The sequence below is a fragment of the Lynx canadensis genome, chromosome D4 (assembly GCF_007474595.2).
Source record: "Lynx canadensis isolate LIC74 chromosome D4, mLynCan4.pri.v2, whole genome shotgun sequence".
Classification (NCBI taxonomy): domain Eukaryota; kingdom Metazoa; phylum Chordata; class Mammalia; order Carnivora; family Felidae; genus Lynx; species Lynx canadensis.
Window position 1 is genome coordinate 70,328,590 of NC_044315.2, and position 19,728 is coordinate 70,348,317.

A 19,728-nucleotide genomic window follows, 5' to 3' on the forward strand; every position below is an offset into this window, starting at 1 on the left:
AAACATGTCCCTTTGTGAAGTCGCATGGACTCCATCCTCGGAGCCTCCAGAGGGGCGATCTTCCCTGTGCTGGAGCTCCCCCAGTGCTCCTGGCTCCCAGTCAAGCATCCGCCTCTGTGTCGGCTCTTTTTCCACCTCCACCTCCCCAAGTATGCCTTCCCCTCTAGTGGGTTAAATTTAGCTCTGAATGAATGCAGAAAGGAGAACACATTCATGTAAACACAGATCAAGTAGCTTTCAAATATAGGCTCGACACATACAATTGGCACAAAAGATCCAAGCTTTTCTGTTTCCTTCTCTCCTCTTTCTCTCTGCTTTTCCTGTCTTATCATCAGACCCCTACACACTTTTCTGCATTTAGTGAAGCTAGTTAAATATATAGCTTGGAATGTGGGGCTGTTTGTCTTTGGACCAGAGAAAGCAGAATCACTTGAGTGATTGAGGAACATCAGGAGTCAATGAGAGTCCTAGGTGGTGGTGATCATTTTCATTTATTGATTTGATGGTCTTAGAAGCCCATCAGAAACTTGGAAGCCTCTTTTGTCTCATGTATTAATAGGGTTTTTTCTCCCATGGACCAAGCCTGTGGCTGCTACAATGTTGCACAGATCTGCAAATATTTCCCCGCTGACCAGTCATTATGTCCCTAAGTCCCTAACTTTGAGGTCACCCCTTTCCCTGTAGTCCTTCACACTCACAGAGCATTTATAGTTCTCAGAATACTTTCTCATTCATGAGTTCCTTTCATCTTTATAAGAACCTTGTGAGGTAGTTAGCTGTCCCTCTTCCCAGTTTACAAACAGAAAGCCTCAGTGCAGAGAAGTTAAGTGACTTGTTTGAGGTCACACAGTGAGTGGCAGAATTAGGATTAGGACCTAAGATCGACACTTTTTCTTATGCTCTTTCCACTCTACCTTGAGCTGCTTTGGGGAAAGGCACTTTGTCTAGGGGGCCCCATCTGGGAGAGTTGGATTTCGTAAACATTTTCTAGCATATGGAGGGTAAGTAATCATGTGAGATTGAGACCCCAGACCTTCCAAAGGGCATCATGCGGGCTTAGCATCTAAACGTGGTAGGGGCTGAAGCTAAGCTTTCCCAATATGATTACTCATTCTCCAACCAGGAGAGCACACAGGACTGAACTGATAGGCCATTGTCGCTTCCCAGCCAGCACCACAGGACGTCTCTCTCCTGTCAGTAGTGCTGACTTCCAGAATGTGTACAGCATTATCGAGTCATGGCTAACAATGAAAGTGTCGACGGCCACACTGCAACAAGGGATTCCAAGCTGACAGGGCACATCGTGATCATTGTACTAAGGCAAACTAGACTGGCCCATAAGCTCTCTGAGAAGCCAATGACCCAATTGTGTCTGCTGGCATTACATAACCAGACTGGCCTTCCCAAAGACTTTTTCCCTTTGTAGCTAATTTGTACCCAAACCTAGAATCAACTCCACCGAAGAGCACCTTTAATACCTACGTATGTAGCTCTCTTCCCAAACATCCCCAAATCAAGCTTGTTTTCCATCTTTTCCTAGGACTTCATCCATCTCTTCTTAAGCATTTCCTTCTCATTCCTTCTTATTTATAATTATTAAATTGATTCAGTCCAAAAGATATGACTGTAAGTGTCTATGAATCGTTAAAAAAAGAGCCAGGTAATGACGTTTCTAGACAATAAATGACAGAGCAGAATCCCCCTCTATGAGAAAATACAAGTACCAACTAATGTGAGGAATTTTAAGAATAATAATAATTCACCCCCTTTCTTAAAAAAAATGCCTACATAAAAGGATGGATAAAACCAAATCACTCACTTGGTCCCGTCTATGACATTATTAATGAAGCAACATCGGGTTGAGTAATTAGGACCTACTGGTTCTGGAGCAGCTGCTGTGGTCACTCTTTTCAGTATTTTATGCTGATGCCCTGATTTCTCACAACACCCCTATGAGGTTAAAGTTATCATCCCACGTTAAAGAGAAGGAAAGGGCACCTAAAAGAATTCAAAGGGTGTAGTCGATGAATCTCTGGGCCGGGATTCACACTTGTCCATAGAGTTCATGCCTTTTTTCTGCGTAACACCCACCTACTACTTCCTAATCCCACTTTTCAAAACTGTTATCAGTAACAGGATTATTATGAGCCAACATGTGAATATCAAGCAAGACAAATGTAGAATGATCCTTAACTACCCTGCTCTAATTCCCATATACCTTCCTTATACCACTTCCTCTCGTGAAATGATGCTGACCCACAGCATCAGTCAGCTGACATGTCCAGAGTGAACCAAGAGAAAAGGAAGCCATCAAACTAAGATACTAACGTTCACTTCTAGATAGATTTCCAACTGCTCATTTTGAATCTACCATGTACAGAGCCTAGTCAATATATATCTTAAGGGACATCCAGCCTAATCTTGGTTGGTTCTGTTTTCTAACTTCTCTTTCTTGCCCCATGGAAACTCTCTAGATGAATCTATCATTCGAATCACATAGAGAAACACAGCACATACTTGAAATCCCATCAACTTTCCTAAATTGTTCACAACCAAAGGAGCCAAAAGCCTCCAACCACCGTTCCCCTCCTTTTGATTCTGTGCAGAGCTACCACATATGTTTTGAATGACTACATATTCTACAAGACCCTAAAAGGCAAAAGAGAGCTCATACGAATACAAACACTGTGGAGGACCCGGGCATTCCTTTTAAAATTACTTTTGTCAAGAGAAAGCTTCAGGTTACTCTGAAATTTCACGCTCCTAGCTTCCACTTAACAAGACTTTAACTTTTACTCACTCAACGGGTCTTGGCAAGTCATTTCCCTCTCAGTTTACAGGGCTCCTGTTTTCCCCCCAGGGGAGCAGGCTATGTTCATCTGTGGTTCCCAAAGGACTCATGCTCTAAAATAGACTGAAACTTTTATTAATAAAACATCTATTTTGCAAATCTAGCATTCCGTATTCTCTCCATGTAATGCTTTGGAATGCAGCATCTATCAGAAAAACCATTAAACAATACGGGTAGTGCTTACACAACACAATTTAATATCCCAGCATGAACTAGTGATTCGTTACACACATTCTCCACCATTGTAATAGATCTTTCCAGATTGTAAATGTGTGGAAGACAACAAGTCACCAATATTAGCACTGGACTATGAATTCTTTGTGATATCAAGCCATAGCCTAATGTTTAGTACAGAATAGCTACACAATAAAAGTTTATGAAAGAAGTGGCATAATTTGGGTTAGAAATGTCTGTGTTTGTAATGGATTCAATGATTTTTCAAATTCTAAAATGTAGAGATTTGAAGGCAGCCGTGCTGTGAGAGGAGAAGATGTTTTCCCTCTGCTTTGTGGCCAAGCATCAGCCATTCATTTCACAAGCCTTCCTGTTTCACTTAGGATTCTTAGTGACAAGCAATAGAAACTGATTCCAGTTGATAGGAGCACAGAAGGCAGGAACTGAAAGTGTATTCACAGAATAGCCGAGAAGGCTAGAGAAGGGGGCTTGGACAATGGGCAGGACCAAAGGTGAGCTACAAGCCTGAAAGAATTCTGGGATGCTGTGTCTTCAAGATCCTTGGCAGATGCTCATGCCTGACTGAGCCCAGATTGCATGCCATATTGTCGCTTCTGTGGGATCTGGGGAAGCAAGTGTCTGGTATTTCCCAGGTTCTATGATGAGAGGTGGCTCTCAACTCTCACTATGGCTTGTAATATGGGAATTCCCCAAAGAGGAAAGGGGTTTGCAAATTGGGCATCCAAACAACATCAGTCAGCTACACCTCCACCTGGACAAAACCCCAGGGTTCAGCATTCTGAATCTCATCTCTCCTTTGACTTTTTGCCATACCTGCCTTGACAATCTTCAACGCTGAGTAAACACACAACCAGTGTGTATCATGGGTTTTAGGTAGTTAGAAACCACTGAGGAGGTATACACAATTGGTCATGAATCTTTTGTCTATTTCTAGTAAACTCAGTATAGTGGTTCTAAACCCATCCCTAACCCCTACCTCACCCCATAGGAATTTATTTCTGTATATGTTCAGGGAAATGTGCTCCAGAAAATTTTGATGCAAACTTCTGGTTCGGAACCATGTCTTAATATTTCCCATTTTCCACAGCTTCTTTACAAATCATTTCTGTTCTCTTGAAGTCCCCCACCCCACCTCCACCCCAATGATCCTTCCATTAGGTGGGAAAATGAGGCCATGTGTCACACACTCACTCAACTTTTCTCTCCTTCATCTTAAAGTTTCTTCTTGTTTCTACCCATTCCATCCTCCTGCCCTGCTTAATTACTCCTTCCTTCCAAGGCTACCAGTGCTCATGGTCTAATCTGAGACTTAATACTTATTTTCCCTTCTGATTGTGTCTTTGGCCTCACTTTCCTGATGCCATAATTCCCTTCATTCCAGAAACATTTCAAGTCTTATCTGACCTAACGACCCTTTAACTTGACCCTGCTTCCCATAGACCACCTTCCTGTTCCTCCAATCACCTTCATCTTTCATATCCAAAGATCTGAAAGGAGTGGTTTATACTCATAGATGCTTTCCCTTTACTTTTCATTCGTTCTCAACTCCCTAGAATCACTTCCGGACTGACTTTCCACACACACACATTACTGTCCCAATGTCACCTATGGCTTCCTGACTGCCCAGGTCAATAGCCTCTTCTTAGTCTGCATCCTTCTTGACCTCTCAGAAGCATCTGACCCTTTTGAAAATCCCTTTTCTCCTGTTGTGGCTTTTGATACAAACACCCCTCCTGATTTTTCCTTCTGCTTCTCAGATGATATTTCTCAGACTCCTTTACTGGGCTTTCTTTCCTCCTCCTTCCCCTCCTCCTCCTCCTCCTCCTCCTCCTTCTTCTGAGAGAGAGAGAGAGAGAGAGAGAGAGAGAGAAAGAGAGAGCATGAGCAGGGGAGAGGGGTGGGAGGTAGGGAGGGAGGGAGGGAGGGAGAGAGAGAGAGAGAGAGAGAGAGAGAGAGAGAGAGAGAGAGAATCTTAAGCAGGGTCGACACTTGGCACGGAGCCTGACATAGGCCTCCATCCCACGACCCTGGGATCATCACCTGAGCCAAAATCAAGAGTTGGATGCTCAACCACCCAGGTGCCACTCTTCTCTTCTTGTTCTGTTTTCTCACTCTGGCCATTCTCATTTCTTTAGCTATAACCTCAAAATAGATGACACCCAAATTTATATCCCCAATCCTGATTCTTTTCATCTGTGATTCAGAGTTTTCCAACTGGTCATTTCCAACGGGTGACCAGGCTCTTTTCCCATCCCATCTCCCTTCTTTACTCCTTTAAAAAAATTTTTTTTGTGGTAAAATATACATGACATGAAATTTACCATTTAAACAAATTTTAAATGTACAGTCCAGTTCTTATTCATTACTTGCTTATTATAGGGGTCTGCCCCCCCCCCCCCCCACCAACTGTATCACTTGCTGAATCTGTGCTGAGTGCTAAAGAGCATGGGCTCTGGAGAGTCTGATCTGAGTTTAAATCTCAGCTTTATGGCTCTGGCTGAGTCTCTCAACCTCATGGGCCTCACTTTTCTCATCTTGTTACTCTCTACTATTGTTGGGTACACAGTCACTCTGCTGAAGCAATAACAGCTTGGTTTATTTGTGAGCAAACACCCTGGAAAGAACTTGTCCTGTGGGAGCTGGTGCTGGAAGTGAGGAGAAAATGAAGTATTTGAAGAAAGGGATAGATCTCAGCCAGAAAGTAGGAGTTCTGGATATATATTGGAGTGAGAATGTGGAATCTGGCATTGGCTTCGATTTATGACACAGACACAGCTCCACCCACACCCGTTATGAAAAGGAAGAGAAAACAATCAATCAGTAAAACTGTTTTGGGGACTAACTTCAGTCTTCGGGCAGAGGAGTAATTGCTCATCAAGTGACAGGTAAAACCTCTGTGAAAGTTGAAAAGGCAATTTAGTTGAATTGCAAGAATTTGCCCAGGAAAGAGGTGATTTGGGGAAATTTGATGTGCATACCTTTTAAAATGCCTTTCAAGTCCTGTGTTTATAGAATCATCAAGGGTCTATAGAGGTCACATTGCCTTTTTTTTTTTTTTCTTCAGTGTTTATGATTTCATTTTATACAGGAAAGCTTACTTATGAATGTTCGGAATTTTAGCAGGTCCCTCCTGAATATTAAGAAGTATTTCTTTTGTTTTTAGCATTTATTTCCTTTTGGACTGGGTCTGATCCATCTTTCACATTCAGCCCAGGGCCTGTCGCAAAAGATACACTTTAGTACTATTTAAAGAATAGGTGAAGCATTTCAGTGACCAGATCCCACTTGCCCTTTCCAAGACGGCATACGGAAGAAAAGACTCAACGTTGCAGCCCAGAATGTCACAGGATAATGATCAGGACAGATTGCCCTTTACAAAGCACCTTTATATAGTTTATCTCATTAATCACTGAGGACACCCCATTTTTCAGATGAGGAAACTGAGGTTCAGAGCGGTTAAGTGAGCTGCCCACGGTTTCACAGCTAAGTTGTGAAGCCCCGCCTGGTGGAGCTCGGAAGGCTACAAACTCTCTGCTGTTCTTCCTAAGTCGCATTTGGCCTCACAGAGGGGTGGCCTGTTTTGAGCTATACCCTGCCCTCCGTCCACTTGACGTGCGAGGACCTCGCCATCTAAGGCATGTGGGCGAGGCAGCCCTTCCCTACTGGAAACGTCCTCACGTGAAGCCCAAGTATCTGGCATGCGCTAGAAGGCGGCCAGAATACTCGGTGGCCACAGCCCGCACGTCACAGTTCGCGCTCCGGGCCCCGCTTTCTGCCTCAGGCCCCTCTGTTGGCTGGCACTGGCGCCACCTCGCTCTGCCCGGACTCAGCGCGCGTCCACCCCGGAGCCGGCCGTGCGCCCTAGCCTCTCGCCGTGCGCCCTCGCCCCAGGTGCCCACCCGCAAGCGCGCTCCCCGTCCGCGCCTTGGGGACCCCACCTCCCCCGCCGCGACAGCCCGCCGTCTCCTGCCCGCCTAGAGCCAAGGGGGGCGGCGGCCGCAGGTCCCCCACACCCCAGGGGCGGAGCGAGGCGCCGAGACGTCAGGGCGGAGGACCAGCGCGGGGCGGGCGCGCCCTCCCGGCGGCTGCCCGTGGCCCACGTCCCCGACTGGCGCGGCCGCCGGCGGCCGGGAGCTGTGCAGTTAGCGGCGGCGCTGGGGCGCAGCCAGGCGGGCGGGGGCTAGAGGCTGAGCCGGCGAGCCAGCCGCGCGCACAGCTCTGCCCGCCACCCCAAGAGCGGATCCCCGGCCGCCCCTCGGCTCTCCCCGGGCTTCTAGCGCAGCCCCTCGGGGTGCCCATCCATTTCCTCAGGTCACTACAGCGTGTGTTTTGTTTTTCTTTTTCCCCTCCCTGTGTGCCCTTCTCCAGGATGGCAGAGGCGGAATTGCACAAGGAAAGGCTGCAAGCCATAGCAGTAAGTGCACTTTCATTTTATTTTCTTGCTCTATTGTCTGGGATGGAAGGGGACCCCGAGTGTTTTGGGGCCATCGACGTTCCGGCACAGTAGCCGCAGGGCATGTGTTTGGGGGATAAAAGTCTGTCAAGGCTCAGCTACGTTGCCGTTTCTTTTATTACGTCTGTAGACAGAAACCCCCAGGGCGCGCTTTGGGCTGGGGATTTGAATGTGGAAGATTGGCTTAGAAATAAAATGCTTGCTACTGGGCTTTGGGAAAAGGCCGAACAGACGCATGGGGGTGGGCTTGGGGGGAAGGGGCGATTCCTGGAATATTATCACCCAGTGATCCTCACTACTCTGACTGCATACCCTGGAGAACCAAGAGAACGGCGACCTGAACGGTGGCTGCCACCCTTCTTGTGGAAGCTGTTCGGTCTCCTAAGTGGGAAACCAGCAGTCAGCTCCACTGCCAGCCACGCGGTAGAAACCTCCTCCTGAAACCGGGGCGTTAATGTCCCCTGTGCTGTTTGATATTGACAAGGACGCTGGCACAAGCCTCCATCCTGGCGGGATCTGGGGACTTCTGCTGACGACTGGGTCCTGGGCATAATGTTCCAAGAGAGCATCCTTCTTAAGGGGGCGGATAATCTGAAACCTGTTTTTAGCATACAAAGGCACAACCAGTTTTGGCAAAGTTTACATGCACTTTCAGAAAAGTGTACCCTCGTGCATCTTGAGTACAAAAGAGAACTTTCTGGGACTGTGTAGATTTGAGCAATCTTGCCACAGTGTTGCCAATGATCCACAGATGTGGTATTTTCACTGGAGCCACCACAGCTGGATTATATATTTCCTTTGCAGATGAGGGAATGATTACTGCTGCTATATGAAATAATAACAATTAAAAGAGAAGGTCTGTTAACATACTGGCATAAAAGAGTCTCCAGACGTTCTTCTACCTAAGTACCTTTTTTTTTTTTTTTTGGTCCAGGAGTTCTCTGGAAACACATATAAATTTGTTGGAGAAACGATGTGTAATGTTTTGGAAGCAAAGTATATTAAAGTGTTTTCGAAATCCTTTGGACAGGTTCTTCATAGGGAAAATGCATACAGGCCCTTCTCTTTAAAAGAAGCATTTGATATGATTTCCGTAGCACTGAGAACCTCTTTATCAACGACTTCAAATCTGAAATGTCTTGGAGATTTTACCACTGAAGTGAGAGGGACATTTGTTGGCAATGTTGAAATGCTATGGTTTTTTTGCCTGTTGGGCAATCTTTGAACTTGGTCTTCAGAACTCAGGAAAGTTTTTTTTTTTTTCCTTTCCCTTTCCCTCTGTGCATGTGTATCTTGATGGTTAATGAAGTTGTTTATGGTTTCTAAACCTAGTGGCAAGGCAGTGTGGCCATCGTGTCACGAACTTGGTAAGAATGGAGATATTCAGTTATTGGTGCCAAGTAGCTGGTGGGTGTTTTATATAAACTGAATAATAGGCTGCTTTAACCGCCCATGAAGTGACTGCTCCAGAGAACGTTCAGTTGCTCCCATAGGCTGTGGGAAGGTTTCCAACAGTTGTCACATTTTCTGCTTTTGCGTGACCAGCTTTACTGGATGCCTGAGGAACAGCTGAGCTCTATGAGAGGTCTTGCTCTCTGAACAGGGAGCCAGTAGCAGCTTACACTGGGGTCACCCCTTTCCAAATGGGGTTGGGTGATCCCAGCAGGGGCCAAGTGGATTTTCAAGAAAGATCCAGCCAGTAGTTTGGAATTCTCTTGACTATATGATTAGTATACACACAAATACTTGTGCATATTCAGTTGTGGAATTGAGTTTGTCCTGTACTTAGGAGGATGTTGATGATTCTCATGAACATATCAGCCTCAATTAATGTATGCGTTGTTATTGGTTCAGATACTCTCAGTGAAATGACTGTGTGTGTGTGTGTGTGTGTGTGTGTGTACGAGAGAGAGAGGGGGGGGGGAGAGAGAAAAGGGAGGGGTCAGTGGGTCTTGAGACCATATCAATAAATCATTCTATGCTACACTTTGGCCTAGTGCACACTCTCCAAATTCGGCAAACCGTGCCTCTCTCTGCCACCTTCCTAGAGTTCTCAGGGAACCTTCGGGAGCTCACAAGCCTGCCTCCGGAGCCTAGTGCTCCTGAAGTATGTCTGGAGATGTGAAAGAGGAAGAGAATAAGTCCCTCTCTCTTCACCAACTTGGGCTACTCTCCAAGAGGCAGAGCAGACAGATGAGGATTCTAGTCTGTAGGGTCTTGGGCTGTTGTTAGCCTGGACCACTGTTACTTTATCTGTTAAATGAGCTCATGAGTTCTACTCATGGGCTGGTTGTAAGGTTTAGATATGATGCAGTTGAAGTACCAGACATGTGGTTGTCATTAGATGATGTCGAGGCAGAGTCCCCACTTCCTATCTGCAGTGCTACCCTGTTCCGTGAGGGTTAGAGACAATACCTCTGAAGCAGGAAGAGTCTGAGCAGCCTTTAAAACTTTGCCCTTTAATTCTGAATAAAGGCCAGGGCTGTGTCCAGCGTCAGTTCCTCTAGCTGCTTCAGACACAGGCCCAGAGCTGCCACTCGAGGATTCATCCATCCATTCATTAGCAGGTGCCCACAGAGCGCCTCCTCTGGGAAGGTACTATCAATACCAAAAAGTCAGTGTCCCCAAGTCTCAGCCATCAGGTGGAAGATATTACTTTTTACACACTTACATCCTGAAAGAACGTCCTGTGACCCATTTGTCGCATGGTAGTCTGGGATTTTGTTTTTTTAACCCACTAGAGAATAAAGTGCTCAGAGACTATGGTACTGTAATTGATTTTTTCCAGTTGAATCCAGAGCCTAATCAATGAGAAAAGATGAATCTCATCCTACTTCCTGACAGAAGAAGAACAAGTCCATCTTTGACAACTGTCTCTACTCCCAGGCACTCCTTCCATCTGTAGGGACACTCCCAAAGCTATAATAGTAGGAGATAGCAAACTGCCTCTGTAGCAGAATTAATGTGAATAATAATTCTAGGGAATTACAGTACAATTGCCATTTATTGAACATTATTCAACAAGGTACTGTGTGATCTGCTTTTTTGTTGTTGTTGTTAAACCTTAAGTTGTTAATAGTCTGGGGGCGCCTGGGTGGCCCAGTCAGTTAAGCGTCCAACTTTGGCTCAGGTCATGATCTCACGGTTGGTGGGTTCGAGGCCCCACGTCACTCGGTGTTGACAGCTCAGAGCCTGGAGCCTGCTTCAGATTCTGTGTCTCCCTCTCTCTCTGCCCCTCCCTGCTCGGTCTCTGTCTCTCTCTGTCTCTCAAAAATGAATAAACGTTAAAAAAGATGAAAAAAATCTAACAGAGAAACACACATAAACAGTTACTATGTAGTGCCAAGAGCACTTACGCAAATGAGCACTCCTGTGGAGCAGGTGACCTAACCTCAAGGAGCTGTGGAACATTCTCCAGACGGGAGACCTTGGAACAAGTCCTGAAGACTGGGCAAGATAAAATATAATCGCCTCCTGGTTAGCAGAAGATATTTATTTATTTATTTGTTTATTGTTTGTTTATTATGTATTTGGAACCGTTAATAAGAGAAAGGGAAAGCCAAAGGCATGTAGGAGTTAAGTCGGTAGCTGAAGGCGCAAACTCGGTAATAAGACTAAAGTGCATTTTAACACACCTTATGTCATTTAATGTGAGTAAACTGATGAGGTAGGAACTACTGTATTTACCCAGATTTTATAGGTAAAGAGCCCAACATTAACAGATAGTGTCAAAGCCAGGATTTGAACCCACACTTCAGGGCACTGGAGCCCCTGTATTGCTGCCTGGATGACTGCCCTGAATTGCTACCCCTAAGACGGTGGCCCATCTTCTGCTTTTCCTACGAGCACACTGTGCAGGTGGTTCCAACAGCCTCAGGGTGAGCCAGCGAGGGAGAAGCAGACTGATCCAGTAGCACTGGGAAAGGCCCAGGCAAACCAGGAGGCCCACATCCTTTTGAGCGTCTTCCAAGTTGGGTTTCAGTGCATGGAGAGATCTGATGTGAGTTCTGACGGAATGAGTAACGCTCCCTTGGGGAAGAAGCTACTGTGTCTCAATGGAAATCAACTTTGAGAGAGGATGTTATGTCTGTGCATCCGGGAGGAAGACGGCCTTCCCTGGACCTGTGGGAAGATAACTAAATGTTTCAGAGGTCGTCTTGGGCCAAAGCCCCCGGAGCCATATGGACAAGGCCTGGGGCCTGTACCAGGGACCAACACGAGCATGTCCCCTTGTGCTAAAAATATGAAAGTCCCATCCAACCTACACAGGCTTTTTAGAGAATTTTGTCATTTAATAAGAACCCACTCTGTGGAATAATAAAAATGGTCTTTTGCATTTGTACACCAGTATGTGATTTATAAAAACCGGCACGTGTTACCTCAATTCTGAGCTGTGTGGGGCAGGTCTCGTTACCTCCACTTTACAAGTGACTCTGCAGAGGTATCCAAGCCCACACAGTGAGATGTGGAAGAGACGTGTTGAGGTCAGTCCCTCCTGAATCCTGATCCCTTGTGTTAGTGGCACATCTCGCTTGGAGGGGTGCCCTGATGGGGTCGGGGGAAGCTGCCACAAGGATCCTTTGAGCTAGAGTCCCACAGTCAGGAGGAGAGGGATGAACTTGAGGACATGTGGGCCTGGATGTGCCTCTATGGAATCTGCCCTTTTGGGGATCTCACTTTGAGCTCCTCTGCCTCTTGAGACTTTCATGCAGAGAGCACAGTTAGTGGGCCTGTGGCTCCCACCTGCTCCCATTCTCTGTCCCGAGAAGGCCTGGATGTCAGTGGGTGGCTTAGCCTGGCTGTGCCCTGCACTTGCAGAGAAACACTTTTGGCATTTCCTTGGGTTCATGTCTCCATGCCTCTTCCTGCCGTGGAACGATAAGGGTTAGAGTGTGGAACTAGGGGCAGAGGGGGCCAATCAGCCTGCTTTTGATCCAGGCCACTTAGGTTGGTCTGCATAGCCTGGGAAGAAGTCTTTCCTGCAGTTTACATGTGATCCCCGCCCAGTCCAGCTTCCCAAGCCAGGGACCCCTCAGAGGGTTTAGACACTCAAACCCCAAACCCTATAGTAAAACAATGGATTCTTGTGGGGACCATCCCTGTATATGTCCCTTGTGAATCTGTGTCACTGGCAGGTGACAGCAAAGGAATGAAGAAACAAAGATCCTGACCACTCGTTTGTTTCTTCGTCCATCTCAGAAACAAGGGTGATACCGTGCTTCTAAAATTTCAAGTTCAGGCCTAAACGATGGTTTGCTCCGGATACTGGTGCTGAGGAAGTGTTCACCCCAGCTGAATCTGCGGGGCCACCCAGGAGATAGGTGCCGCTTTGGGCTCGTTTAGGGTCATTGCCAGGTCTGAGGGTGCCAAGGCAAGCCTTACACAAACATGCGCCAGGGTCATACACCTCTCTGGCCACTTATTTGGACCTCTGAGTATTTCAGGCTTTAGCCTCTTGGGACAAAGAGCAGCTACTCTGGCAAGGGCCCCGAGACATACAGCAGCCTTCGTTAAAAAGTCATCGTTAAAAAAGCCAAGCAGGTGGACTTGTGGAGTATGATTTGTCAATGTTTAGGGGAAACCAGGGCTCAGTATTGGTGCTTGTGCATTTCTTTGGGGCTGTCCAACACGTTTGGGACCCCTGCTGTTGGTCCTTTGAACTACCCTCATTTCATCACTGATGCCCTTTGGGAGTGTTCAACTCGCTTGACAATAATCACTATGTGGTGTGACATCGGTCATCATGTGGTGTGACATTGACTGAGACAGCACATTGGCACTGATGCATGGAGACACTGGACAGTGGCCTCCTGGACTGGCAGTGATTCGCATGGTCTGGTGAGTTATGAGCAGGGATTCTGGTATCCTAAAGCCTTGACTCAAGTCCTGGCCTTTCTGTTAACATCTCTATGTCCTCACCTCACCGTCTCTTGGTTTCCGCATCTGTAAGATGCGGATAAACATAATACCTACCTCATGGACTTGTCGTGAAGGTTATTTGAGAAATTTCATGGGAAATGCCCAGAGCAAGGATATAGAAAGCACCCAAAGTTCTCTGTTTGTATGTGAATCAACAAATCAGAACTCGTGGATCCTTAAACAGAAAATGGACACAAAGAGTGAAAGATGAATTCTACTAACTTCAACATTTTAGCCAAACTGGGAAATTTCAGATGACTATGGTAGCTACTGAGCATTTCCAGTGCAGGAGGATACTACTAATTATGAAAAGCATTGTGTATAGTGGATAGGAGTTGCAAATTTCAAAGCTCCAAGGGCTAACAGGTAACGTAAAGGAGTGACACAGACTGAGTGGGCAATCGTGAGGACCTGGAAAGCAGACGCCTCTTCGCAGTTAGGACACGGTAAATTTATACCATGTGGGAACATGGAATTTATGTTGTCACATCAACCCATTTTCACCGGAAGCAGGAAATCTGCTTTTCGAAAATGTGAGATCTCCCTTTAAAAGAGAACTAGTTTCAACACTTTTAAAAAATTTGTGGACAAAACAAAATTCCTTCGAGTCCACAGGTCGACCTTGTGTGACCTCCAGATGTAGGTAGAACTTTGAACAATGTGCTTTTCATATGCATGGACTTATTTGGATTTCATAAGGGTATTGTGGAAGTAATATTATCAGCATCCCCCTCGGTGTTTTTCACCAGGGCTTTGTGAGTTTGGTGTCCAAATGTTTGGATTGTTGGAAAAATAGTGCATATTTACTGTCTCTTCTGATATTAAGTGAGCTCTTGTAATCATTGACATTATGGTAACCCAGAATATTCACATCTTGGTGAGTGGCTGCTCTTTCAAAATTAACAGAAAAATTGTAGACAATCAGTACCTTGATGTGGGAAATTCCTGTTAGAGAAGAATCTTTAAGAATACAATATTCGAATCTGACGCCCTCACATATATCACCCAGGGTGTTTAGGTGATTTCAATTTATTATCAGCCTCAAGTAATAGACAATATAGGGAGACCCAGCTGGACTTAGAACTTCGTAATAGCGGCAACTGGCATTGGACATAGACATTTTAACAGATATGGTGTAGAACAGTGATTCTCAAACTTTAATGCATTAGGATTATCCAAGAGCTCCTTAAAACACAGGTTGCTGGATCCCGCTCCCAGGGTGTTTGATTGAGCAGGTCTAGGGCAGGGCCTGCTAATTTGCCTTTCTAACAAGTCCCCAAGCGATACTTTCCCAGCTGCAGCTGCTCTTCTGGGGAGTACAAGTGGAGAATCTCTGGTGAAGGGCTAGATTAATGGTAAAGGAAGATCGTGGCCTGGGTCTTGATCAGTGCCACATTCCCACTGGGACATGTCCGGGAGTTTGTGAGGTGTGGATATCTACAAGAGGCGAAATAGAATAAAAGACCAAATGGGAGCCTACAGAAAGCTCAGTTTGAAAGTGATGTAGTATCTTCGCACACCAAGTGGCTGATCAGGAGGAGGTCTTTGTTTGGGTAGTTGTTTTAATTGATTTAAAGAGAGTGAAGTTTCTATGGGTCACTTGAAGACACCTGTTTGAGGGGCGCCTGGGTGGCGCAGTCGGTTAAGCGTCCGACTTCAGCCAGGTCACGATCTCGCGGTCCGTGAGTTCGAGCCCCGCGTCAGGCTCTGGGCTGATGGCTCAGAGCCTGGAGCCTGTTTCCGATTCTGTGTCTCCCTCTCTCTCTGCCCCTCCCCCGTTCATGCTCTGTCTCTCTCTGTCCCAAAAATAAATAAACGTTGAAAAAAAATTAAAAAAAAAAAAAGACACCTGTTTGGAGGGTATGCTTCGGATTAGCTGGTTAAAAGCATGGCCTACAAAATTCACGCAGAGGGCCACGCAGTCGGGCAGATACCTGGCCGTCCAGTGGGAGGCCTTTGAGAGGGGCACGGTACCTATTACGGCACTGTGGGTGTACCCCTAATAGAGGTCCCCTAGCAGATCAGGTGATGAGGTTGGGTAGCAGCCTCTCTGGCCCTCACACCCACTTCATCATGCAGCTGCTTCTCACGTGGGCAACTCTAATAGGCTGCCAAGATGAGCCGCAACTGAGACTCATTTAGTCGATGATGGCTATTGTTTCTCCCAAGCCAGTCTGTGCGTACACAGGGTTGGCTTGTCACTGGCCTATCAAAGAGGAGTTTATTCTCACCAAGAGGTCCCACGAGCTTCCCTCACCCTTACTTGTAGCGTCCATTGTTCGGCCCAACCCTTCACGTGCAGAAGGATTCAGCCTCAGCCAGACTCTTGCCTGTCTCAAAACACAACGCACAGCGGCCACGCCATCCAGGACGCAGCCCAGGAGAACATGGACAGATTGTGGCTGATGGCCGCCCAGCGCGGGATACTTTGCAGAGGAGAGTTCGCACATGAGCGCTGTGGGTTTGGGAGAACATGCACAGCTGAGACCTATTTCTGACAGGAAATGCCAGCAGAAGCAGAGGATTTTGTGGGGTGGTGTGTGTTGGAGGCACATATGCCCTTGGTTAATTCTCATGTCAGTCTTTTCCATTAGTTTCATGTTGAACAAAATCTTCAAAAGGAGATTATTACATACGCGAGAGACAGACAGACAAAGACAACCCGTAGCCTGTTTACATAACACTTGAACGCATAGAAAAAATGCTTGGCGGTGACCTCTGACTCTAGTATCAATGCTTCTATTGCGTCACACGAGCTTAGCCAGAAGATGGGGATAGGGCACCTGGTACCTTTCCCTTGCACAAGATGGAAAGGAAAAGAAAAGCCACATGTGCCCCCAAGATAAAATCCCTGGTTGTAGGTGAAAAAGACTGTGGGCCAGAGCTCAGAACACATCTTCCTTCCCCACCCACCCCTGCCCTGCAGCCTGTCTCATTGCCCTGTGGGCTTCTAGGCTCATGACAGTCTGTGAACTACCAAATGTCCTTGGGGCGTTTGTAAAACCTGCCCTTACCGTTTTGCTGAATTATCCTGGTTTACTGACTATTCTAGGTGGGTGGGATTCCGCCCCCTTCTTCGAAATCATAACCAGTCATCTGAGTATTCGCTTTATTTTTAAATTCAGAGCTGAAACTTAAAACTTTGAGGGTTAGAAAAAAAATGTTATTCTTAAGAGAAAAACATATGCTTGAAAATTTAACCCCTTTGGTGGTAAGCAGGGGGATCTTCTTTCTCTGAGTTTGAGCAAAAACGGCAACAACTTTGAGGCCGGTAACTACCACACAGGGCCTCAGGATCCCGGCGGCTCTGGTAGTATGTGTGTCCCATATGTGACATGATAGAGAGGCTGTGATCTGTGAGAGGTGCCTCTTGCTGAGAAGTATAGAGCCCTCTGTGGGGCTCCTGGTTGGTCCAAACACTGAGTTTCTATGGTCTGACTTGTCAGCTTGGGTTGATAATACCTGCTGCCTCTAATGGGGTGGGGAGTGGTTCAAAAATTTCCTTGTTCCATGGGGACTCTGAGGCACGTAAGATTTGAAAAGTGGAAAGGAATAGAGCGGTTCCTCAAGAAATTAGGAATAGAACTACCACGTGGTCCAGCAATCCCACTTTTGGGTACGTGTCCAGAGGAAGTAAAATCGCTACCTCCAGGAGACATCTGTACCCTTACGTCCATTGCAGCATTATTCACTGTGGCCCATATATGGAAATGACCTAAGTGTCCATTGACAGGTGAATGGGTAAAGAAAAGGTGGTTTACATAATAATGGCATTTTTATTCAGCCTTTAAAAAGAAGGAAATCCTGCCATTTGTGATGACACGGATGGACCTTGAAGACATTATGCTAAGTGAAATAAGCCAGATGCAGAGAGGCAGGTACTGTATGATCTGATTTATATATGAAATAGAGAAAAAAGTCAAACTTATAGTAATGCAGAGTGGAATGGCTCTTACTAGGGACTGGGAGGTGGGAGCAAAGGGGGATATTGATCAAAGGATACAACTTTAAGTTAGAAGATGAGTAAGTTCAGAAGACCTAATGTATAGCATAGTGACTACAGTTAATAATCATTTGTTACATACTTGAAGTGTGCAGAGTAGATCTCATGTGTTATCACACACACACACACACACACACACACACACACAAATGACAGCTATGTGAGACGATGGATGTATTAATTACCTTGATTGTGGTAATTGTTTCACAATGACTATGTATATATATATATCAAAACATCACGTTGTACACCGTAAATATATACAATTCTTATCAATCACACTTCAATAAAGCTGGAAAAAAAACAATCAGTTAAAAAAAAATCTGAAAAGCTTGAAGTTAAATAGTGACCTTGAAAGGAAATACTGCTTATCCAGGCAAACAAAAACACACTGTGGGATGGTGACAAGCCTATCCTCTGAGGTCCCCATTTCTCTTTACCAGGTGCTAAACAGGCAGCCTTGTGCATGAACAGTAAAGTCCGGGCATATGTGTTCAATACGTAGCGCTGTTCATCAAATAAAACTCGCAGTAGAAGCTGAAGGATATTTAACGGTGGGATAAGTCTGGTGGGGGCGGGTCAGAAGGCAGAGCCTGGAGGCTCGCTGTGGGATATACTGTCTAGTGCCACCAACTACTGGAAAGAAGACACTGGTATCCTGATCACCCCCATCCGTATTCACGCCGGAGTGAGAATAATGGATGCCCCATCAGTATTGGATCTGATAGGGGAGAATGAAGAGAAAGTACTCACCCTGACACCACAGAGGAGGCGAAAGGGAAAGTAATTTCAATTGCTCAGTTACTCCCCCCTCCCCCACTGCCGCCATCATCTCTGTCTGGACATGTCAGCTGCTACTGCCTCTGGATGATTCCAGCTCTCCACCCGTCCTAAGTCTGGGTCCACAGAGGAAAGCTGGAAGCAGACTGGCTTAGCAGTGGACAGGCAGGCGTGGAACATCTTCTCTACAGGGAGCCAGGGCACCCTGGGGCTCTGCAAACAAGTAAAATGTGGCAACTTCATCCTGTAGCTTTTTTAAGGGGAAGGGAAGAAGGGTCTCCCAACTCCAGAGGGCTTCCCATTGCCAGACACCCTGCCAAATGCCTGGCATTAAAAACCCAGATGTGTACGGGTGCCAGGTTGACACGGTGGCTGAGCTCTTGGGATTGTGGTCACCCAGAGAGGGCCGGCTTCTCAGGGGCAGACAGCATTCAACTCTAGTTGATTGGTACTTTGTGAGGATACACGCCCAGGATCTTCTGCTTTTTCAAGAGGACCTGGAAATCCAGCTTTTGAAGGGAGTCTGTTGATGTTTAAATGTTCATAACGATTTAAACACTGTATGGGCCAAACCAAACATAAAGCGATTTTAGCACAGTGTGGGCTGGATTCATTTCCCATCCCACCTCCCTCCCTGCCAGCCCCCACCCTGGGCCACCAGTTTTCCACTTCTGCCTTTCACAGCATATTTTATTTAATTGCTAGGATTTTGAGGAGGTGACCGGGTGGTGTTACAGCTTGAAGCTAAGTGAGATGTAGATATGTTTAGGCATGTTGAGCAAATTGGTGGGTGGGCCTGTCAGAAACCCTCCGAGGGGCCCTGTGGGATGGCGACCCTGTAAGAAAGCCATGGTGTTGGGTTAGAGTCAGAACTGCTACGTCAATCAGTTCCTTATGCAGCTTGCTGGATGAACTCGTGAGTTTTCTGTAAGACATAACAACTGAAAGCCCACTTTAAAAAAGAAAATTAACAGAGCAAATGTGACCTTTTTGATGTATACTTCTCTAAGTTGTAACTCACGTGTAGATTTGTGTAACCACCAACACCCTCAGGATACAGACAGTTCTGTCAGCCTCCAGTACTCTCTCAGGAACCACTGGTGTTGGGCGCCTGGTTGGCCTAGTTGCTTAGGTGTCCGAATCCGGCTCAGGTCATGATCTCGCGGTTCGTGTAAGCAGTTCTCCTTGCACCCAACTTTACCGGAACAAGAAATCCACCCAGTCTTTGGTGCGTGACTCTTTCATAACAAGTACCCCTCCCAGACCTATAACAAATTCTTATTTTCCCCCAATAATTACCTTCTCTTCCAGGCTGGCCCTCTCACTACCCCCTCCCAGGGTTATCACATTTAGCAACTAAAAATATAGGATTCCTGGTTATTGCACGGGACACACTTTCATACTAAACAATGATTTGTTTATTTGAAATTCAGATTTAACTGGGCACCCCGTATTTCATCTGACAAGCCCATCACCTTCACATACCTGTTGCCTTCACCACTGATTCAGAACCCGCTTTTTCTAGGG

General features: G+C 46.2%; 1 protein-coding gene across 8 annotated transcripts in view; it reads left to right on the forward strand.

Annotated features, from left to right (window-relative positions):
* The first annotated feature begins 7,311 nt into the window (after window positions 1–7,311).
* Window positions 7,312–19,728, forward strand: part of PALM2AKAP2 (PALM2 and AKAP2 fusion) — a 331,612-nt gene continuing 319,195 nt past the window's right edge. For 4 of the 8 annotated variants that reach the window (XM_030292893.1, XM_030292899.1, XM_030292897.1 and 1 more), the window contains exon 1: window positions 7,312–7,460. In XM_030292893.1, coding sequence (XP_030148753.1) covers window positions 7,416–7,460 — 45 coding nt within the window. In that variant the 5' untranslated portion in view covers window positions 7,312–7,415. The remainder of the gene's footprint in view (window positions 7,461–19,728) is intronic. The other 4 variants (XM_030292894.1, XM_030292900.1, XM_030292896.1 and 1 more) reach the window with 2 other exon arrangements.